We start from the raw sequence: 24,548 nt of genomic DNA, 5'->3' as shown, positions 1-24,548 counted from the left end.
CCCTCCCCCCTTAACCCCTTCATTCCCTCCCCCCTTAACCCCTTCATTCCCTCCCCCTTAACCCCTTCATTCCCCCACCTTATCCCCTTCATTCCCTCCCCCTTAACCCCTTCATTCCCTCCCCCCTTAACCCCTTCATTCCCCCCACATTATCCCCTTCATTCCCCCCACCGTATCCCCTTCATTCTCTCCCCCTTATCCCCTTCATTCCCTCCCCCCTTATCCCCTTCATTCTCTCCCCCTTATCCCTTTCATTCCCCCCCTTAACCCCTTCATTCCCCCACCTTATCCCCTTCATTCCCTCCCCCCTTAACCCCTTCATTTCCTCCCCCCTTATCCCCTTCATTCCCTCCCCCCTTAACCCCTTCATTCCCTCCCCCCTTAACCCCTTCATTCCCTCCCACCTTAACCCCTTCATTCCCTCCCCCTTAACCCCTTCATTCCCCCACCTTATCCCCTTCATTCCCTCCCCCTTAACCCCTTCATTCCCTCCCCCCTTAACCCCTTCATTCCCCCCACATTATCCCCTTCATTCTCTCCCCCTTATCCCCTTCATTCCCTCCCCCCTTAACCCCTTCATTCCCCCCACCTTATCCCCTTCATTCTCTCCCCCTTATCCCCTTCATTCCCCCCTTAACCCCTTCATTCCCCCACCTTATCCCCTTCATTCCCTCCCCCCTTAACCCCTTCATTCCCTCCCGCCTTAACCCCTTCATTCCCTCCCACCGTATCCCCTTCATTCCCTCCCGCCTTAACCCCTTCATTCCCTCCCACCTTATCCCCTTCATTCCCTCCCCCCTTAACCCCTTCATTCCCCCCACCTTATCCCCTTCATTCTCTCCCCCTTATCCCCTTCATTCCCCCCCTTAACCCCTTCATTCCCCCACCTTATCCCCTTCATTCCCTCCCCCCTTAACCCCTTCATTTCCTCCCCCCTTATCCACTTCATTCCCTCCCCCATTAACCCCTTCATTCCCTCCCCCCTTAACCCCTTCATTCCGTCCCACCTTAACCCCTTCATTCCCTCCCCCTTAACCCCTTCATTCCCTCCCACCTTAACCCCTTCATTCCCTCCCACCTTAACACCTTCATTCCCTCCCCCTTAACCCCTTCATTCCCTCCCCCTTAACCCCTTCATTCCCTTCCCCTTAACCCCTTCATTCCCTCCCCTTTTCCCTTTTATTCCCTCCCCCCTTAACCCCTTCATTCCCTCCCCCTTATCCCCTTCATTCCCTCCCCCCTTATCCCCTTCATTCCCTCCCCCTTATTCCCTTTCATTCCCTCCCACCTTAACACCTTCATTCCCTCCCCCTTAACCCCTTCATTCCCTCCCCCTTAACCCCTTCATTCCCTCCCCCTTTTATTCCCTCCCCCCTTAACCCCTTCATTCCCTCCCCCCTTATCCCCTTCATTCCCTCCCACCTTATCCCCTTCATTCCCTCCCTCCTTAACCGCTTCATTCCCTCCCCCCTTAACCCCTTCATTCCCTCCCCCCTTATCCCCTTCATTCCCTCCCACCTTATCCCCTTCATTCCCTCCCTCCTTAACCCCTTCATTCCCTCCCCCTTATCCCCTTCATTCCCTCCCCCCTTAACCCCTTCATTCCCTCCCCCCTTATCCCCTTCATTCCCTCCCCCTTATTCCCCTTCATTCCCTCCCCCTTAACCCCTTCATTCCCTCCCCCCTTATCCCCTTCATTCCCTCCCCCCTTATCCCCTTCATTCCCTCCCCCTTATTCCCTTTCATTCCCTCCCCCCTTTTCCCTTTCATTCCCTCCCCCCTTAACCCCTTCATTCCCTCCCCCCTTAACCCCTTCATTCCCTCCCCCCTTATCCCCTTCATTCCCTCCCCCCTTATCCCCTTCATTCCCTCCCCCCTTATCCCCTTCATTCCCTCCCCCCTTATCCCCTTCATTCCCTCCCCCCTTATCCCCTTCATTCCCTCCCCCCTTATCCCCTTCATTCCCTCCCCCCTTATCCCCTTCATTCCCTCCCCCTTATTCCCTTTCATCTTTTCCCTTTCATTCCCTCCCCCTTTTCCCTTTCATTCCCTCCCCCCTTAACCCCTTCATTCCCTCCCCCCTTATCCCCTTCATTCCCTCCCCCCTTATCCCCTTCATTCCCTCCCCCCTTATCCCCTTCATTCCCTCCCCCTTATTCCCTTTCATTCCCTCCCCCCTTAACCCCTTCATTCCCTCCCCCCTTATCCCCTTCATTCCCTCCCCCTTATCCCCTTCATTCCCTCCCCCTTATTCCCTTTCATTCCCTCCCCCCTTATCCCCTTCATTCCCTCCCCCTTATTCCCTTTCATTCCCTCCCCTAGGTCTCCTCCCCCGTGTTCTCCCTCCTCCCCCCCTCCCGTTGCCTCTCCCCGTGTCCCTCCCTCCCCGGCCGGGCAGGACTCGGAAGATGGCGGCGGACGATCGGTGCCGGTCTGAGGCGGCTAAGGACAAGCGGCGGGAGCAGTTAAACCGGTGGTTGGGGTCGGACACGGAGCGGAGTGTCCCCCCGGGGGGCCCCGGCACCTCCCGCCGCCCCCCGCGGGTCCGCTTCGCCCAGGGAGCCGTGTTTATGGCGGCTTGTTCGGCCGGAGACCGAGAGGAGGTTCGGGAACTGCTGGCGGCCGGAGCCCCGATCAATGGCACCAACGTGGACGGTCTGACAGCCCTGCACCAGGTAGCCCCCCCAAATTAATACAGCCCCCCCCCCCCAAAAAAAAAAAATACTGAGACAGCCCTGCACCAGGTATACTGAGACAGCCCCCCAAATTAATACAGCCCCCCCCAAATACTGAGACAGCCCCCCCAAATTAATACAGCCCCCCAAATACTGAGACAGCCCCCCAAATTAATACAGCCTCCCCCCCCAAATACTGACAGCTCCCCAAATTAATACAGCCCCCCCAAATACTGAGACAGCTCTCCCCCCCCCCCCCCCAAATACTGAGACAGCCCTGCACCAGGTATATGAGACAGCCCTCCCCCCAAAATACTGAGAGCCCCCCGCACCAGGTAACCCCAGCACCCCCCAAATACTGAGACAGCACCCCCCAAAAAATACTGAGACAGCCCTGCACCAGGTAAACACAGCAGCACCCCCCAAATACTGAGACACAGCCCCCCCCAAAAAAATACTGAGACAGCCCTGCACCAGGTAAACCCAGCACCCCTAAAATACTAATACAGCCCCCCCACCAGGTAACCCCCCAAAATTAAAACAGCCCCCCCAAATACTGAGACAGCCCTGCACCAGGTACAGCCCCCCCCCAAAATACTGAGACAACCCTGCACCAGGTACAGCCCCCCAAATACTGAGACAGCCCTGCACCAGGTAAACCCAGCCCCCCCCCAAAAAAATTAATACAACCCCCCCCCAAAAAAAAAAAATACTGGGACAGCCCTGCACCAGGTAACCCCCCAAAATTAATACAGCCCCCAAAATACTGTGACAGCCCTGCACCAGGTGCTCCCCCCCAAATACTTAGGCAGCACCCCTATATACTGAGACAGCCCTGCACCAGGTAACCCCCCATACTGATACAGCACCCCCAAATACTGAGACAGCCCTGCACCAGGTAACCCCCCAAAATTAATACAACCCCCCCCATACGGAGACAGCCCCCCCCAAATATTGAGACAGCCCTGCACCAGCTAACCCAAAATTAATACAGCCCCCCAAATACTGAGACAGCCCTGCACCAGGTAACCCCCATATTAAGACAGCCCCCCAAAATACTGAGACAGCCCTGCACCAGGTACCCCCACATTGATACAGCCCCCCCAAAAACTGAGACAGACCCCCATATTAATACAGCTCCCCCAAATACTGAGACAGCCCTGCACCAGGTTCCCCCACATTAATACAGCACCCCAAAATACTGAGACAGCACAACCATATTAATACAGAACCCCAAAATACTGAGACAGCCCTGCACCAGGTACCCTATTAATACAGCACCCCAAATTACTGAGACAGCCCTGCACGAGGTAACCCAACACCCCCACAGCACTCCAAATTACACAGATAGGCCTGCACCAAGTACCCCTATATCCCCCACAGCACCCTAAAATACATAGACTGTGCTCACCAGCCACCCCACAACACACAAATTGCTCACCGAGCACCACATCAGCCCGCAACACATAAACTGTGCTCAGATCTGCACCAGGTACCCCAACAACCCTTAACACCCTATTATACACAGACTGTGATCAGCTGCCCCACAGCACCCCACAATACACAGACTCTGAGCTTTCATTAGGTACCCCACACATTACAGCCCCCCTTGAATAACATTAAATTAATTTGCTGTACAAAGTTAAAATAATCTATGGTCTTGCATAACCATATGTAACCGCTACCCTGGAATAATACATTTCATTTGATATTTTCAATATGTCACTGAGATCGTTTCTGTGCTACACGTTGCTTAATATTTAGGAGACTAAAAAGTTTGAAGCAGCTGTAACAGATCCTGACACTTGCTAGAGCCACAAATCCTGATAAGGAGATGTGCAAGAATTCTTTTAACAGAAAACACGTCCAGTAACTGGACATATGGTCAGTTGTTTAAACAGTGTAAATGGATTAAAGGCCAAGAAAAATACCGAATCTTTTTATGGCAAGGCCTCCTGTATTACGGGGTGCTATTAGGTAGGCGTGAGCAAGGAGTGTGGTGGATCCTGGTATATAGAACGCATTCTGAACACCAAGGCTGGTTTTATTGTGACTTTTTGTGACTTTGTATCAGGCTCCTGGTTTTCTAGGGGTGCAGTGATATGTGGTTATTGGGGATCACCAATTACACATTCTATGCATTATTTATACTGCCCCTGGTTTTCTAGGGGTGCTGTGATATGTGGTTATTGGGGATCACCAATTACACATTCTATACATTATTTATACTGGCCCTGGTTTTCTAGGGGTGCAGTGATATGTGGTTATTGGGGATCACCAATTACACATTCTATGCATTATTTATACTGCCCCTGGTTTTCTAGGGGTGCTGTGATATGTGGTTATTGGGGATCACCAATTACACATTCTATACATTATTTATACTGGCCCTGGTTTTCTAGGGGTGCTGTGATATGTGGTTATTGGGGATCACCAATTACACATTCTATACATTATTTATACTGGCCCTGGTTTTCTAGGGGTGCTGTGATATGTGGTTATTGGGGATCACCAATTACACATTCTATACATTATTTATACTGCCCCTGGTTTTCTAGGGGTGCTGTGATATGTGGTTATTGGGGATCACCAATTACACATTCTATACATTATTTATACTGGCCCTGGTTTTCTAGGGGTGCAGTGATATGTGGTTATTGGGGATCACCAATTACACATTCTATGCATTATTTATACTGCCCCTGGTTTTCTAGGGGTGCAGTGATATGTGGTTATTGGGGATCACCAATTACACATTCTATACATTATTTATACTGGCCCTGGTTTTCTAGGGGTGCTGTGATATGTGGTTATTGGGGATCACCAATTACACATTCTATACGTTATTTATACTGGCCCTGGTTTTCTAGGGGTGCTGTGATATGTGGTTATTGGGGATCACCAATTACACATTCTATACATTATTTATACTGGCCCTGGTTTTCTAGGGGTGCTGTGATATGTGGTTATTGGGGATCACCAATTACACATTCTATACATTATTTATACTGGCCCTGGTTTTCTAGGGGTGCAGTGATATGTGGTTATTGGGGATCACCAATTGCACATTCTATACATTATTTATACTGGCCCTGGTTTTCTAGGGGTGCTGTGATATGTGGTTATTGGGGATCACCAATTACACATTCTATACATTATTTATACTGGCCCTGGTTTTCTAGGGGTGCAGTGATATGTGGTTATTGGGGATCACCAATTACACATTCTATACATTATTTATACTGGCCCTGGTTTTCTAGGGGTGCTGTGATATGTGGTTATTGGGGATCACCAATTACACATTCTATACATTATTTATACTGCCCCTGGTTTTCTAGGGGTGCTGTGATATGTGGTTATTGGGGATCACCAATTGCACATTCTATACATTATTTATACTGCCCCTGGTTTTCTAGGGGTGCTGTGATATGTGGTTATTGGGGATCACCAATTACACATTCTATGCATTATTTATACTGGCCCTGGTTTTCTAGGGGTGCTGTGATATGTGGTTATTGGGGATCACCAATTGCACATTCTATACATTATTTATACTGCCCCTGGTTTTCTAGGGGTGCTGTGATATGTGGTTATTGGGGATCACCAATTGCACATTCTATACATTATTTATACTGCCCCTGGTTTTCTAGGGGTGCAGTGATATGTGGTTATTGGGGATCACCAATTACACATTCTATACATTATTTATACTGCCCCTGGTTTTCTAGGGGTGCAGTGATATGTGGTTATTGGGGATCACCAATTACACATTCTATGCATTATTTATACTGGCCCTGGTTTTCTAGGGGTGCTGTGATATGTGGTTATTGGGGATCACCAATTACACATTCTATGCATTATTTATACTGCCCCTGGTTTTCTAGGGGTGCTGTGATATGTGGTTATTGGGGATCACCAATTACACATTCTATGCATTATTTATACTGCCCCTGGTTTTCTAGGGGTGCTGTGATATGTGGTTATTGGGGATCACCAATTACACATTCTATACATTATTTATACTGGCCCTGGTTTTCTAGGGGTGCTGTGATATGTGGTTATTGGGGATCACCAATTACACATTCTATGCATTATTTATACTGGCCCTGGTTTTCTAGGGGTGCAGTGATATGTGGTTATTGGGGATCACCAATTACACATTCTATACATTATTTATACTGCCCCTGGTTTTCTAGGGGTGCAGTGATATGTGGTTATTGGGGATCACCAATTACACATTCTATACATTATTTATACTGGCCCTGGTTTTCTAGGGGTGCTGTGATATGTGGTTATTGGGGATCACCAATTACACATTCTATACATTATTTATACTGGCCCTGGTTTTCTAGGGGTGCTGTGATATGTGGTTATTGGGGATCACCAATTACACATTCTATACATTATTTATACTGGCCCTGGTTTTCTAGGGGTGCAGTGATATGTGGTTATTGGGGATCACCAATTACACATTCTATGCATTATTTATACTGCCCCTGGTTTTCTAGGGGTGCAGTGATATGTGGTTATTGGGGATCACCAATTACACATTCTATACATTATTTATACTGGCCCTGGTTTTCTAGGGGTGCAGTGATATGTGGTTATTGGGGATCACCAATTACACATTCTATACATTATTTATACTGGCCCTGGTTTTCTAGGGGTGCTGTGATATGTGGTTATTGGGGATCACCAATTACACATTCTATGCATTATTTATACTGGCCCTGGTTTTCTAGGGGTGCTGTGATATGTGGTTATTGGGGATCACCAATTACACATTCTATACATTATTTATACTGGCCCTGGTTTTCTAGGGGTGCAGTGATATGTGGTTATTGGGGATCACCAATTACACATTCTATACATTATTTATACTGCCCCTGGTTTTCTAGGGGTGCTGTGATATGTGGTTATTGGGGATCACCAATTACACATTCTATGCATTATTTATACTGGCCCTGGTTTTCTAGGGGTGCTGTGATATGTGGTTATTGGGGATCACCAATTACACATTCTATACATTATTTATACTGCCCCTGGTTTTCTAGGGGTGCTGTGATATGTGGTTATTGGGGATCACCAATTACACATTCTATACATTATTTATACTGGCCCTGGTTTTCTAGGGGTGCAGTGATATGTGGTTATTGGGGATCACCAATTACACATTCTATACATTATTTATACTGGCCCTGGTTTTCTAGGGGTGCTGTGATATGTGGTTATTGGGGATCACCAATTACACATTCTATGCATTATTTATACTGGCCCTGGTTTTCTAGGGGTGCTGTGATATGTGGTTATTGGGGATCACCAATTACATATTCTATACATTATTTATACTGGCCCTGGTTTTCTAGGGGTGCAGTGATATGTGGTTATTGGGGATCACCAATTACACATTCTATACATTATTTATACTGGCCCTGGTTTTCTAGGGGTGCTGTGATATGTGGTTATTGGGGATCACCAATTACACATTCTATACATTATTTATACTGGCCCTGGTTTTCTAGGGGTGCTGTGATATGTGGTTATTGGGGATCACCAATTACACATTCTATACATTATTTATACTGGCCCTGGTTTTCTAGGGGTGCTGTGATATGTGGTTATTGGGGATCACCAATTACATATTCTATACATTATTTATACTGGCCCTGGTTTTCTAGGGGTGCAGTGATATGTGGTTATTGGGGATCACCAATTACACATTCTATACATTATTTATACTGGCCCTGGTTTTCTAGGGGTGCAGTGATATGTGGTTATTGGGGATCACCAATTACATATTCTATGCATTATTTATACTGCCCCTGGTTTTCTAGGTGTGCTGTAATTATGTGATAATTAATTATAAAGTCACTATCTTGAAACACGTATTATTTTGTTTGGCAATGCTTATATCTCCTATTTTTTATCCTAATCAAGTCTCCATTATGACCCATCTGAAATTCCTTTCCCCCTTCCCACCAGGCCTGTATTGATGAGAATATAGAAATGGTTCAGTTTTTGGTGGAAAATGGCGCAACTGTGAACCAGCCGGATAATGAAGGATGGACCCCCCTTCACGCGGCAGCGTCTTGTGGTTTTGTGAACATTGCACAGTGAGTGCCCGTCCTGCATGTTCTTGTGTGAGATTGTATTCCCACCCCCTGCTGTCTCTCTCCTCGCTGACAAAATGTTATGGTTTAACTTGGCACTTTTCTTCCTTTTTTCTTTCACCGTCGATCATCTCCTGGTTTACATATGCCCACATTTTTAATAATCTATCGAAAGCTTTAGTTTATTTTTAAATATAAACCCATCTCTTTTGGTAGATTAAATTTAGGACTATAACCATGGATTCACAAACTGAAAGAGAAGAAACGGTGGTATCTACTATACAATTTATGTGACGTCTGAATATATATATATAATCTTTAACGATCTCGCAAAAAAATTCTTAGTGCCGGCCTGTCAAATGGATGGGCCAAACTAAAGTGAATTTCCCAAAAGCTATATTTTAAAGAATGTTCTGCCAACAGTCACACAAACCCACAGGATTATTTAAAGGAACAGTAGACCATATAATTACGTTTTGCAATACATTTTTCCATTTCATGTATTACTATTATGTACAAGGGAAATTATACACATTTGGGACATAGTGAAACAGTTGCTGGCATTGAGAGACCTGCCCCTTGGAAATTATATTAAAGGATACAATTACATTCTGTGACTTTCAATGGTTCCTGCTGGCTGTGTATTATTGAAGGGAAATTGTTATTCTATGCACGAGAACCATTTCAGCTTGCTGAAACGATCCTGTCCCTGCAGCTTCTCACAGTGCATTATATTTTGCGCTTTGAAGATAGTATTTAGCTTCTCAATAAGTTAAAATAATTGTGAATTATTTTTACGTCCTAGTTGCCCTTTAAGTTATAAGAAGCATTGGCTAGTAGCCCTTAAAGTATTTGTGGCTACAATTGACTCATTCCTTTATTTGCTTAGTGACAGCTGATTGTGGGCAGACCATTGTTGGGCTAAATCCACCTTTTACTAGTAAGTCACCTGTTTCTTTTGGGATGTCAGATTTTTTTTACATTTTGTTTTTGCAAACATTTTTGAAGGCTTTACATTGAGCTTCGGTATGTTGCCAGGACAGGTTCTTCCAGGAATGCACAATTAGTTGCAAGGTATTTAGGCCAATGCACACCTTTAAACATTTTGCTTAATGATGTAAAATTATTTTTCTCTGTCTTTCTTAAAGGGAAAGATTGATCAAAATCCCAACGCCTCTTAAACCAATCTATCAATTGATTTACTGAGCACTGACAATGTTTGCAGTTGTGATGACATTGATCATATGATCTGAAAGTTTATCAGAACCTTCATATCAAGGTGATTATGTAACATCAGTAAAGGCGTTGTTACACTCACAGCAATTCCCAAATTACCGAACTCCTGGACATGTGCCAGGAAACAGTTTGCCTCTTTTCTGTACCTTGTGCTAATATCTTGCGGTCACGTGGAAAGGTACTCAGCTTGCCTCTGATTTTTGGCTACTTTGCACCCTGTGACAATTTATAGTTTTTTTTTTTTTTGTTTTTTTTTTAATTAGTGTTTAGTTTAGTTACTCTGAGAAATAAAACCACTGGAGTATCCCCCAATTTTTATTTCGGAGTACATCAATGTAATTTGGCATATTGGCACTGCATTTTGTCCTTTTCTGCTATTGTTTGTATTTAATGTCTGGACAGGTACCTGATTTCAAAAGGAGCCAGTGTCGCTTCTGTGAATAGTGAGGGGGAGTTACCACTTGACGTTTCACACGAGAGTGCAATGGAGAAATTGCTAAAAAGTGAGATCAAAAAGCAAGGTAAGAAACACAGTCATTGACCTAAGGTCAGTACACCTTTCTTTTTTTGATTGTTTGTATGATCTTATTCTTATAACAATAAACTGTACACAGGTGTGGACCTAGATGTAGCACGGAGGGAGGAAGAGGAACTCATGCTGAGGGACGCACGACTTTGGTTAAATAGTAGAAAAGTTGAGGACTTGAGGCACCCAACTACAGGTGCCACAGCTCTCCATGTTGCAGCAGCCAAAGGGTATACTGAAGTAATCAGGTGAGCTGTGTGACAGGTGGGTAGTACGTTGGAAATAACTGCTGGAATCAGCAGATGGATCTCTTACTTTTATTTATTTTTTATTTTTTTAATGATTTATTTTTTTAATAAAGTGTGTGTGTGTGTGGGGGGGGGGGGCAAGTTGATGCCATAAAAACGTGAAAACATCAGATAAGTAGGAGGCAGAATCTATAAGGTCAGGAGAAACACAGCAAGGTCATGTTACCACCTGCCATCCTTTATTTTTCAATGTCTCATTCCATCTCCACCCCATCATTCTCACTCTTCCTGTCTGTCTCAGGCTACTCCTACAACTGGGGTTTGATGTGGACGCCCGTGACTTTGATGGTTGGACGCCTCTGCACGCGGCCGCTCATTGGGGCCAGTCGGATGCATGCCGTCTCCTGTGTGAGGCTCTCTGTGACATGGAGGCGATCAACAAAGTGGTGAGGGGGTCAGCGGTCTTCTCACACTAAATGCAGACTGCTTCTACCCCCTTATCTGCACCTCTGCCTTGTCTACCATGTGTCTCCTGCCATGCGGCCACTTTGGCTAGTGCCATGCTTGGTTCTCTGGGCTGTTATCTGTCGGTTTCTTACCATGCGTTTTGTCTCTGCATTCCTCCCCGCCAGCTTGCTTTCAGCAATTCCTGTTTGTCTATGAGCTTCTCTTTTGCAGAGTGATATGTGCTGTTCTTATTGTATATTTCTTGGTCTTGAAATGTTCCGATTTGTCTTGCAGGGGCAGACACCAGTTGATGTTGCTGATGACAGCGTAGAGTCTACATTGGAAGAATTAAAGACTAAACAGAGCGTGGTGAGAAATTCAACTTAGTCCAAGTGTTGAATATTTGTTCCATTTTCAGTGAAATCTCTGTACACACGTGCTGTCTGATTTCAACCCCCCCCCCCCCCATTTCTTTCCCTCTTTGTCTTTTTTTATTTTTTAATGCAGATTTTTATCTTTATTAATATATTTTAGTTGCGCCTGGAGAAGATGAAAAATGCTCCACAAATTCTGCCTCAAACAAGCCCTCCCAATCAGAGTGCTAGCAGCAGGACTAGAAGGTTTGTGGCAATCATGTGTTGCTGCATTTTTTCTTTTTCATATTTCATGTATCAAAACTGAATGTGTCTGTGTCTTTGTGTGCCTGTCTGTCTGCCATCTATTGATGGATTTAAATTGAATTTAAATTGAATTTTTGTGTCATTGAGGTTTTGGTGTGGTGTGTCACTGTGGGTATGTTGCACATGGATTGGTCACATGACTGTATTTTGCCACACTGGTTTATGCACAGTGGTGATTTTGCACACCGTGTGATCTTTGAGTGTTTCACTCGTTTTGTTGAGTGACACAGAGTGTTGGCCCCAGGCACTCTTTGCACACCTTGCACTGATCCCTGCACGATCCCTACCCCCCATCCCTTGTTCAATTAGGAGTTCTATTTCTCGTCTGAGCAGCCAGGAGAAGGTTGCACTTCATGTGCAGGATAAAGAACGCAGAGCACAGCACCCCCCCGTAACAGGACATACCGCGCAACCCATTGCTTCCAGTTCTGATGCCGAGTCCGGCTCTGATGCTGAATCAGGTGAGCCAGCGCTACATACATTGATGTCAGTCTCAGTACCGCCTCTTTGTTTATCCTGTGATTTGTATCCTTTGCTTTTCCATTTTATCTATTCGTTTCCAATGGTGCATTAATGTATTTTCTTGTATTACCATGATTCCCCCCTTCCCATTTCAATCATTTTATAACCCATTATTATTTGCAGAAAAAGTGAAAGCGCAAGAAAGAATTAATAATCTGAATAATCAGTTGAGGAATCTTTCAGGGACAGCAGCAAAAAAGGTAAACTTAACCCCAAATTTCTTTTACTTATCTTATGTTTGTTTCCTTTTAATAAGGTATCTTCTCTCTTCACTTCAATGCAGCCTCCTGTTACACAGGATCAGACAAAAGTGGAACCCGCCTTGGGTTCGTGGCGAGCCTCCTTAAGGAAGACTGGTAGTTCTGGCACTCTGAGTTCTAGCACTGCATCTGAGGAAGGGAAAAAAGCTGCATTACCCAAATCTGCTTCCAGTTCCCAGTTGTCAGAGAGGGTTTGTGATGCTGTTCATGTTTTACCTTTTGTAAAATCACTTACCGTATATACTCGAGTATAAGCCGACCCGAATATAAGCAGAGGCCCCTAATTTTACCCCAAAAAACTGGGAAAACTTATTGACTTGAGTATAAGACTAAGGTGGAAAATGCAGCAGCTACTGGTAAATTTCTAAATAAAATTAGATCCTAAAAAAGTTATATTAACTGAATATTTATTTACAGTGTGTGTATATAATGAATGCAGTGTGTGTGTGTGTATGAATGCAGTGTGTATATGAATGGTGTGTGTGTATGCAGTGTGTGTATGAATGCAGTGTGTATATAATGAATGGAGTGCAGTGTGTGTATAATGAATGCAGTGCAGTGTGTGTATGAGTGCAGTGTGTATGCAGTGTGTATATAATGAATGCAGTGCAGTGTGTGTATGAGTGCAGTGTGTGAGTGCAGTGTGTATATAATGAATGCAGTGTGTATGTATGAATGCAGTGCAGTGTGTGTATATGAGTGCAGTGTGTGTATATGAGTGCAGTGTGTGTATATGAGTGCAGTGTGTGTATATGAGTGCAGTGTGTGTGTATGTATGCAGTGTGTGTATATGAGTGCAGTGTGTATATAATGAATGCAGTGCAGTGTGTATGAGTGCAGTGTGTATGCAGTGTGTATGCAGTGTGTGTGTATGAATGCAGTGTGTGTATATGAGTGCAGTGTGTGAGTGCAGTGTGTATATAATGAATTGAGTGCAGTGTGTGTATGAGTGCAGTGTGAATGCAGTGTGTGTATGTGTGTATGTATGTATGCAGTGTGTGTGAGTGCAGTGTGTGTGTGTGTGTGTGTGTGAGTGCAGAGCATTGGTGGGGGTGGGCATTTTATTAATTATTATTGTAATATATATTTTTTTTAATGTTATTATTTTTTTATTATTATTATTTTTTTTTTCGTCCCCCCTCCCTGCTTGTTAGCTGGCCAGGGAGGGGGGCTCTCACTCCCTGGTGGTCCAGTGGATGGGCTGTAGGAGGGGGGCTGTCAGGAAGCTGTAACTTACCTTCACCGCAGCTCCTGTCAGCTCCCTTCTCTCTCCTCCGTCCGTGCAGCTCCCAGGTCAGCTTCCTCTGCAACTCTCGCGGCCGCGCGGAGCGTTGCCACGGTAACCCGTGGCAACGCTCTGACCCCGCGGCTCTCGCGAGATTTGCAGAGGGAGCTGACCTGGGAGCTGCACGGACGGAGGAGAGAGAAGGGAGCTGACAGGAGCTGCGGTGAAGGTAAGTTACAGCTTCCTGACAGCCCCCGGTCCTTGTCTGTATTATGGCAATGAAAATTGCCATAATACAGACAACTGACTCGAGTATAAGACGAGTGAGTGTTTTTCAGCACAAAAAATGTGCTGAAAAACTCGTCTTATACTCGAGTATATACGGTACTTTTATCCTCCTCCCTCGTGTTCCATAGGATTCCTTCTTTAACTGTAGTGATCTTTATTGATGACTTGCTCTAATAATTGGCTCAACTGAGATTCCGTTCTGTTTCAGGACAAGACTGGAGCTGAACTTCGTATGGCACGAGTGCCCCCCAGCCAGAAATTGCTTGGTAATCAAGAGAATACACGGTGAGTAAAAAAAAAAAAAAAAAGGTGCCAGTATTTGTCACTTTAGGAAAGGGGAATTTTCTAGAAAAGTCTTTCCACTTGTTTCTTGTCTTCCAGAGATCCGCTTGGGCGCGGGTCCTTTGTACGACTGCGTAATGAGGGGGAAGATGGATTAACTTCACTTCGCAGGCAAAGAGGAGATCCCCTTGCATTGAAAACAGAAACACCTGTTCTGAGAAGAGAACCTTTGGCAAATAAGCCAGAAATCTCTACACGAAGTGCAAACACTGTGCCAGCCAAACCAGATGCCACCGTGTCTGCTCTCAATTCCCTTGGAAGGTAATGACATTAAGACAGCATGTGCTCAGCAAACTAGTTACATATTTTTAGAGGAAAAACCTGACTTGACATGGGTTGACGTAAGTAAGAAATTAGTGGAGAAATTCTACATGATCTTCAGCTGCAAAGCACATTTACCTACAGAGTGACCGTGAACACATTACCAGATTATTGGTAGTTTTTGTTACAGGATAGGAGTAACCAGATAACTTATCTTCCAAAAAATAAAAAATAACAATATTGTATAATGAAGACTGTGTTGGCTGCCGGGCTAATGGGACTCTTAATAACCTTAAGAGAAAAGCTGGGCGAATCCTAGTTCCCATATTAGTGCAGAGTTCCTGCATTATATTGATCACGTTGGCCTCATTAAACATCTAAAATTAACTAGAAGAGAGCTTAGATCACTGTGAAAACGCTTTTTCACTCTGCATTGAAATTCATTTATGCTTTATTTCTCTAGACGCACAGAAATTCAAAACTCCACTACCACAAATGCGGAGACGACCCCCAACACTGAGACCAAAGAGAGGCGAAGGTAAGAAGTTTTTTTGCAGTGGGTCAAATTCTACAGGACCTATACGGTCTATGGTGTGCAACGGGGTGAGTTCTATTTATATAAATGTGTTTTTTTTTTTTTTTTTTCCCAATCATTCCAGGTCTTATTTGACTCCTGTGAGAGATGAGGAGGCTGAAGCTCAGCGCAAAGCCAGGTCTCGACATGCCCGTCAGTCTCGACGATCAACTCAGGTTATTGTTTTAACCTCCTTATTTTATCATATTGTTTTAAACTCTATATTCCACTTCTTGTTTCTCTTGTTGAACCATTTCCACACATACATATACATTCTGTCCTGGCCTTTACTATCCCCTCCTCATATCCTTCTACTGCAGGGAGTGACACTTACAGACCTGAAAGAGGCTGAAAAAGTGATCAAAGGACAACAAGAAAATCAAAAGGCTGAGGCAGAACCAGTGAAAACCCAAGAAGAGGAGAGCAGCAAAGACAGTCTGTCACGAGCCCGGAGCAGCCGTGCAACGAATGATGATGGGGTGAGTAAGCTGTAACACAACTATTTTTGTATTTACTGAAGAACAATGTTTTTTTGCATAGTTCTTGTTGGTAATTATCGGGTTATGTCCTGATTTATGGTTGTTACAGACTGAAGTCAGCTGGAGAGCAAGAATTGCCAGTTTGCAGAAATCGGACCTCTTGGGACTAACCACACCTGATCCAACAACTACTCCATCTTCATCCACCAGGAGGGGAGCAGCACAGACATTGGAGAACAAAGGTGAAGGTTAGGAACAAATGTTGACTTGAGTAGATTGAGGGGTGTGATTCCCCCCATACTATTTAATTATATATATGATACAAGGATTCATTACGATTTCTGAGTACATGTGGACTGACCTTTTGGTAGCATCCGTATGATTTTTCTGAGCACAGTGATGGTAAGGAGAGAATAGGAGCAATGATTGGAAACTTTAAAAGCAAATCCATCTAAAGATTCTGGCTTATATCTGAAACTTGTTGTATTCCGTGTAGTACTCTGCTTTTTGTATTTCCACCACGTTCAGTTTATCAGAATATAGCAGCTGTACGCATTATAGAGGCTGCTGACTGCATTTTTAAGTTAATCTAACATGTATTATTTGAATATGCCTTAAGAAGCAATCATTGCTCTCCCTAGAGATGCAGAAATCCCAAGAGGATGAAAAGGAAAGTGATGAGAGAGGAGGGAGAAACAAGGCAGGTGTGCGGGACCGGAGGAGGCCGAGAGGAAAGCGGAGATCCACGGGGGTCCCATTAACCACCAAAGATGTAAGATGTCATTAGATGTAAATCTTCTTGTTCAAAAATACAATCTTTCTTTCAAAGGGAAATTCTGCGTGTGAGGAACTTTTTACAAGGTAGATGTGGGTTATTCCTGTTACAGTGTATGATGCGTGTAAAAGTGGCTAGTATTTGTCGATTACTTTTGTATTTTCTGCTAAAACTGTATTTTTAATTTATGGTTTACAATTTAATCTTATTTCAAGTACTCCAAAAACTGAATCTGAAGGGTGATATTCTCTCCTTGGAGCAATTAGTTAACAAAACCGTTATCGCAAGGTTGGAATAAAATGACAGAGAAGTTTAGAAACCAGTTTCACACAGGATTTATAGTTATCACTTCTAGTTAAAGTTATCACTTCTAGTTAAAGTGATTATCAGTTCTTGCTCTCTTGAGTTTGTTCAACTCAAGTCGCGTTACATTTTTATTTTTTTTAGAGAAAATCAGCTGACATTCTCAGGCAATAAATAAATACCCAGTCACTATGAGTTTGTAGGCTAATCCAGAATTGTGAATTTCTGCTTTAGCATATCACTGTAGACTGGAAGAACCATGGGAGCCTTACAAAGCCAGGTAAGTGACAGGCAGTTTGTTACCATGGGACAGAGCCATGGTACTCCTAGCACTATAACCATTAGAGCATTGTAGTAGTTATGGTGCTTAGAATACTCCTTTTATGGTGTTTAGCAGAACTTTGTTATACATTAGAAGAACTGTTGAGCAGTACCTATAACATGTTCCTACAGATTTGCTATAATTTAGCACCTTTCCGTGAAACTTGTTTTTTTTTTTTTACAATTGTTCTATTTTTATTTTGTCAGTGTGATGGAGAGGAATCCGAAGAGGAGGATGTTGAAGAGGAGAGACCGCGTGCTCAGGTGCCTGGGTCTACTAACTATAGGGGGATTCATAATCTAATTTTGGTAATGTTAAGGGAATGTGTGTTGCTGGATGAAATGTACGTGGCAGGTTCATTCTTTATAATTTCTGGCTTTGTGTTTATTGTTGCTGCCTGGCTGAGTTTCTCTCCTAAATGGTAAGTGACTTGCCAAAGAATGTTTTCAGAGTCATAAAGTATCCTTTAAAGGGCAGGCTTAAATAAATAATAACACACTAGTGTATAAGTTATGTGACGCAATGTGTCTCTTCTTTTTTCCTCCCAGGTAGATGGACTTGGCTCTCGGTAAGAAACATTTGAACGTATACGTGTGCCGGTGATTGTGTACACATAGGTTATTTACATACTGGTACAGTTGTGATGCATGCACACACAATATGAACTGCTTACTGGGAGGTGGTTGCCACCCTTATTCAGTAATGTTAATGACTTGTATTTCTGTGCGATAGTTTTGTAGTTTGTCTGAATTGCTTCTGTTTTTGGAATTCCATCAGATCAGATAATGTTTCCAATGCACATACAACAAGCCGCGGTGAGACTGCAATAGGAGCTGAACATCGGGACACAAAAGACTTTAAGAAAGTGAGACGCTGCGTTGTGGTGCATGTGTATGTCATTGGTTTAATTGCGCATTCAATACCTAGTACAATGTGACTGAGAATTGGCAATATCTGCCTGTTGCATGGTGATGAATATACTGATTGATCACAGAGGGTCTTGTTCTGTTTGTTAAAACTTTTACTAGCAAAAGTGAACATAAAGATACATTCTAGGAATTGGAGAACTGAAACCCATGAACCCGTGGTCTTACATGTCATTACTTGGTAATTCTAATTCGTAAAACTAAATTAGGTGACAGCCAGGTAGAGAGCTTGTTGATCAAGTTTTGTTTGGGATTCTTGTGTTGTAGCTCTATGAAGACTTAATGAGAGACAACGGCCGCCTACGTTCCCAGCTGCTAAACACCCAAAACCTGGTCAGCGAGACGAAGGCAGAGTTGGAAAGAGCAACACAAGTAAGGAAGTGGACGCTTTCCATCAAACAAGTACATTTACATTTAGAAAAACTGATACAGAATCAAGAAACCACATAATGTGATTCTTCACATCCACATCGGATTTGGAGAATCCCAACAGGCTTGCATACTGTTTGCACAGTCACATTTAGTTCAGCACAAGGTGCACTCAGTACAAAATGGCAAATATTTTGATTCAGCAAGGTCCTCTCTCTTGCTAGAGGGGTTGTTATGGAAAGATCCAGGGGTACATTTGTAAATAGTCTTAAAACCTTATCTAATGTAAGGGGAAAGGCGCTGAGTAAATATCCGAGAGGTAAAGCATTATACAATGGACAAGAATGGCAACTCATTGATTATATACTTCGTGCCAAGAATCAAATATCAACCTGAAAATGAATCCTTTAGAGATGAAGTTTAGCTGCAATACCTTTGTCTACTTGCCTGCAAATCGTTCTGTTCAATTTAATTCTGTTTCATAAGACGACTCCTTTTCTTTTACAATATTTTTTTCACAGCGACAGGAACGTAGCGTTGACAGATCTTTTCTAATTGACACAGAAAAGAAGGTAAGGAATAAAAGTCTCCCTTTTGTAACGTTTTGTTTACAGAAGCCCTACACCTGCCCTGATATGCACATCCTGGCACTAGATTCTACAGCATAAACAAGGAATCTACCAATTGTGTTATCAGAAAGGATAGCTAAAATCTGTTTCTAAATGTGACTACTCCCCACCTATTAATTGCCAGCATAGACCTTTATGTTTATGGCTTACAGGTCTATACCAACAACCGTGATAGAGGAGGACCCTCTTACAAGATGTGTTTCTGCTCCCCATCACAATAACTACATTGTATATGCACTGTGCTTGGTGTGATATTCATTGAGTGTGCACATCTTGCATTAGTTGGGGGAATTCTGTTTCTGACTCTTTGCACTGGCATTGAATCCAGCGTGAGTGATGTCAGTGCCTTCAGAGAAGGACGGGAGTAAGGCTGGACCAGAGGATAAGTGGAATGCGACTCCAGACCCCTTAATCAGGGTGTTACGAGTACCCTGGAGAGAAGATTTATATTAAATGAATAGATCCTAAAGTACCTAAAAAATATATCATTTGGAGTACTACAGGCATCAAAACAACTTTAGCTTAAGGAAGCAGTGTTGGTATATAGATCATTCTCCTACAGTCTCAATACTCTGCAATTTAGGAGTTAAATCACTTTTTTTCTGTTTATGCGGCCCTTGCCACATCTCCCCTGGCTGTGACTGGCACAGCCTGCATGAAAAAATTGTTTAATTTTCAATCAGATTTTGATTTGCTTTAGAAGTTTTTATCTCCCGCTCTGTAAATTGAACTTTAATCTTGCACAGGAGGCTAATGCAGGCACTAGAACGCTATTAAAAAAAGCAGATTTTTTTTTTTTATTATTAAACAGACTGTGCACTAAAGGAACTGAAAATATCTAGTTCCTTTACAGGAAGTGTTAAGGAAGGGTGTACAATGGGGTGGGGCCTACGGCTGCATAAAAAAGTGATTTAACTAATAAATGGCAGTGAATTGAGCAGTGAGACTGCAGGGGCATGATCTGTACACCAAAACAAATTCATTAAGCTAACGTTGTTTTGGTGCCTAGTGTCCCTTTAAATTGTGTATTTGTTGCTCTAGGGCCTGCTATGTGCCTAGATTAATTTTAAAGTTCAGTTAAGTACATATAGTTATTGTTTAACATTCATATTTTCTCTTCCCACTGTGATCTTCCTGTACCTGTTTCAAATGACAGGAAAAGCTCATTTTGGAGCGCAGAATGTCTGAGCTACAGGAAGAATTGAAGGTAAGTTTTGTTTTTTTGTTAATTTTTGTTTTTTTTGTCCGTATTAAAGAGATGATTTTGGACATATTTTTATTTTCTTAACTGAGATCCCTTTCCTTTATTTGTCAGATCATCACTTATATTGTTTATTCTATTTGCATTTAACGTCAAACATCATTGACTCTTTCTGGTGGATTGCCTCTGCGACTAGTTAATGCTTTGGTTCTTGTTCCCTTGGACCAAGATTTTTATTTTATTTTAATTACATGTTGTTAAATCAGGCTGCTAAGGAAGTTCATATTGTGTTTTACCCTTCATGTTACTCCTGATGACTTCCTGTGATCCTTTCTGTCAGGTCCTTGGAGATCTGAAGGCTGACAACCAACGTCTGAAAGATGAGAATGGGGCCCTGATTCGTGTTATCAGCAAATTGTCCAAATAGAGCAGCTGTCTTGGGTCTGCTTCCTGTGGTAGCTGGTGTTACCTGCTCTCCCACTTTTCACATGTGTTGGGACCACCCAGGACATAAATAGAATATGAGGATTAGATGGAGGGGGAAAAGGATGTGATCGTATCTTCTCTCTCCTGTCACTTCAACCCTACCTTTTCACACAGCCACCCTTTCACCTGTCCAGGAATTTTCACATCAAAGGTCGTTTTATTCTGTGGAGATGCAGAGGAATGGACAATACAATCATCAGAGGGGGATTTTAGTTATGGTTTACTGTGCACTATGTGCAAACAAGGTCAACCCGTTCAAGCTTCACTAGATCCATCCTCCGTAACGTGTTGTTTATTTTTATTTTTATATTTTTTTTAAATGGGAAAATTGGAACTTTTTTTTTCTGGCATTACAAATTTTTGAAAGCTGGTAACACAAGAATATAAAAGTGTATTTTCCTGTACATTTATGAGATGAGAATCCACCGACAATGCTCTCCCTTGTCTTGAAACATGATTTACAGGATGCTTCTTGAATTTCTGCTAAAGCACCAGGCTGGTCTGCAATTTGGGATATATCTTGTGTTAAGAAAGAAAAGGAAGTGGACCAAAAACCAGCGTTAACAATTTTTCATTCCCTTGTGCCTTGTCTAATTTTGGGAGAGCAATACGGACCGTGGGAAAGCTTCCTGGATTATGTGGGATGGTTTCTAATCTGTGGGGACCTCAGATGTGAAGGGGTGGCTACTGTTTTATGTTCTGACCACTGTGTCCCACCCACAACGTGTGCACAGAGAGAAAGTCACAGTATGGAGCACAGATTTACGCGTGGGGCAAGCACTGTCTGACCTACAGGATTCAGACTTTGGAGAGAGCACACCTTTGTATGGCCATATTTTTTAATTTTTTAATTTTTAATCCTTTTTTTAAAAAAAAAATCTTTTTTTTTTTTTTTTTTTTTTTTTTTAGCAATGGATGTCACTTTGTTGAAAGAAGCTACCAGGTAGGGGTAGATATCACAATATGTTTTGTTTTATTTTTGAGCACATTTGAAACACTAAACTTGGATGTGACGTGACTTGGGTCACATTACCCCACCCCCCCCCCACAGGTGTGAGTTCCTGAATTAAATGTTCATTTTAGAGAGAGTTTTTATTTTATTTATGAATTTGTTTTATTTCTATAAAGGGGTTGCAAAACATTTTAGATGCCAGTTTCCCACCCTTGTGTTTAAGATTCCAGTGTCCCACTTTCTTGATGCCTTATGAGACCTTTTCGGACTTTGTGCCATGAGAACCAATCACAGTCTATTAAATGTGTATTTGCTCAAATATTTGTAAGACTGATGAAGAATGGTTGGAAAATGAAGTTTTGTTTTTTTTCCAACTTACAAATTAGGTCTGACCTTAGGAGAGGAACTGTTTTTACAAGTTGGGGCATTGGCCAGATAAAGAATAAACATTATAGATACTTGTAAATGAGTTGTACAATGTATTGACTTCTCACATTCAGTGCCAATAAAACAAACCCCCAAAAAACAGGAGCCAAAGTCAACTGATCTAGCATTACCAAGTGTCCGGAGTTTTATTTGCCAATCTAGCCTCACACATCACCAACCAAGCCATGAATAGTACTTATTGTGTCCCCTTTCTGCTAGAATCATATAGTTAACTCTTTCCTGCCAGATTGACCTGTGATGGTTTAAAGAACAGTCTAATGACAAGTGAATGAAGGCTATAATTTTGCAGAGCAATATGTTCCAGACCTTTTTGGCAGTGAATTGACTATCTTGTGACATGGTAGAAATCTGTCCTCGTTCCCAGAACGTAGAGAGGAGGAAAAAAAAATAAAAATCTTAACGCTGAGGCAGGAAGCAGAACAGTGAGAAAAAACAGGAATACAACTAATTTCCTGGCATTGAACCAACTGAGGGACGTCAGGGGCTTCAAAGACGATATCTGAAGAACAGGCCTGAGCTCGGGCAATGGTAAACGAAATTGACTTGGAATTTTGTATATTCCTGCAATCATCCCCAAATAGTTATTACACAAGTCCCCCCCCCCCCTACCCATCAATGTGCACCCCATGTATTCCCCTTGCCTGTGTTACCTTTACACTGACTTGTTATTTTGTGCAATATATTATATTTATAAATGGTTTTACCAAACACTGCGTTCTGTTCATGCTGCAGTACTGCCTTTTGCTTTATTATTGTTTATATAATTTATAAATGCACTGTTTTCAAGGCACTAATTTGTGTGTGTGTGTGAGTTTGCCAGTTTGCCAACTTTGTTACTTCCTAGTAATGTTTTGTAGTTCGGGATGATGTCATTTCCGGTCTGTGTGTCTGATCTTTAGTTTGTGTCTTATGTTTCATTAACCTGTTGTGGATGTCTGTCCTTTTCAAGACCCCCTGTGTGTCCTTATGGTGCCAAGATATTTTCTTTCTTGTCACCCAAACTCGCAAATAAACTCACTTTGAAACCATGTACCTTGCTCTACGTGTGTGCATTTTCCTCATAGTGAAAATTGTATTTATTAAACAGTCATCATTTTTGTTTGTTTAAAAAAAAAATATATATATATTTTTTTTAATATACTCTTTATTTTTATTTATTTTTACATAAAATAACTTGCCTGCTTTCCCCATTCTGACAGCCACGTTTATGCACCTCCGATAGATATTTAGTTATCCCAACCAATGCTCACTATTTTGCAACGGTGCTTATCAGAATTGTGTGCTCGGTCTGCGGCATTATTGGGGTGATTTTGAAAAGACGTTTCAGTTGGTTTCCCAGCCTTGCCAGTTATTCTAGTCTCCCATTGATGGACAGTGTCTTAAACTAAGAACATAATCCCTACAGCTCACTGAAGTGGTTATATTGCACAGTGCCCCAACTGTCTGTGGCCTAGATACAATGACTTAAAAAATAAATAAAAAAAATAAATCTCTATTTGGTAGTTATGCCCACAATGGAAACGTGAACATTTCTTTATGGTGTCATGTCTAAAAACAGCATTTCCCTTGTCTGAGGCCTTTGCAAGCCCTCCCCTTCTAACCCCGCCCAGACGTTCTGTGGCTGTCCAATCACAGACTTCCCAATGCAGCTCAGTGAGAAGTCTTTGCAGGGCAGGTGCTCTGGGCAATTGCTGCCTCTTGGTTTTAGTTCCACTGAGATAAATATCCAGGATGTAACCGGATGTGTTGTCTGCTTGACCAATAATTCATAAGTTACTTTCTATTGTAATCTCCACGTTTTGTAAAATGGAAAAGAGGACACACTCTTCACATATAAAGCACTTCATCAAGTGCTTTAGTTGTGTGTGGAATGTTCATTTCAAATTTGGCCATTTAGTAACCGTTTTACACTAGGACATCATGTTTGTAAAATTGCCTAACCTGTGCTGGTAAGCCCATCAATATTGGCTGACCAATATTGTCCAGATTGGATGAAACGGACGTCATTAATACGCAAGAGTTACGTTTGCATTATAGGTGTGGGCAACATGGGGGAAGTCTCAGGCAGTGCAAACCAATTCCTAAACAGTTTAATATGAAACTGGAGGGTGGGGACGGGGGAAGGGACACCAGAGCACATTAGGAACATAAACCCTCCAGTAGAGGGGAGCTGTCACTTCACAGAATTTTTAATATTGTGAATTATCACCCATTTTTAACAAAAAAAAAGTAAAATTTTCATTTAAGGAAATCATGGCTCTTGCA

General features: G+C 42.7%; 1 protein-coding gene across 3 annotated transcripts; it reads left to right on the top strand.

The window, feature by feature from the left end:
- The first annotated feature begins 2,388 nt into the window (after positions 1-2,388).
- Positions 2,389-21,187, top strand: LOC134578982 (protein phosphatase 1 regulatory subunit 12A-like). Of its 3 annotated transcripts, none has more exons than XM_063438103.1 (24): positions 2,389-2,675; positions 8,658-8,788; positions 10,424-10,542; positions 10,636-10,795; positions 11,097-11,241; positions 11,537-11,611; positions 11,777-11,862; positions 12,256-12,383; positions 12,568-12,644; positions 12,728-12,895; positions 14,426-14,502; positions 14,599-14,820; positions 15,284-15,358; positions 15,480-15,570; positions 15,715-15,873; positions 15,983-16,115; positions 16,515-16,645; positions 17,480-17,536; positions 17,822-17,841; positions 18,051-18,138; positions 18,467-18,571; positions 19,090-19,140; positions 20,354-20,404; positions 20,739-21,187. In XM_063438103.1, the coding sequence occupies exons 1-24, from the start codon at positions 2,409-2,411 to the stop codon at positions 20,823-20,825; spliced, it is 2,703 nt and encodes a 900-aa protein (XP_063294173.1). In that variant the 5' UTR covers positions 2,389-2,408; the 3' UTR covers positions 20,826-21,187. The 3 variants fall into 3 exon arrangements, with proteins under 3 accessions (XP_063294173.1, XP_063294172.1, XP_063294174.1); XM_063438102.1 differs by having other exon boundaries at positions 12,232-12,383; XM_063438104.1 differs by lacking the exons at positions 19,090-19,140; positions 20,354-20,404; positions 20,739-21,187 and having other exon boundaries at positions 12,232-12,383; positions 17,826-17,841; positions 18,467-18,554.
- The last annotated feature ends 3,361 nt before the right edge of the window (positions 21,188-24,548 follow it).

Source organism: Pelobates fuscus, chromosome 12 (assembly GCF_036172605.1).
Source record: "Pelobates fuscus isolate aPelFus1 chromosome 12, aPelFus1.pri, whole genome shotgun sequence".
NCBI lineage: Eukaryota > Metazoa > Chordata > Amphibia > Anura > Pelobatidae > Pelobates > Pelobates fuscus.
Note: the sequence above shows the minus strand (reverse complement) of the source record. Positions and strands in the feature narration are given on the sequence as shown.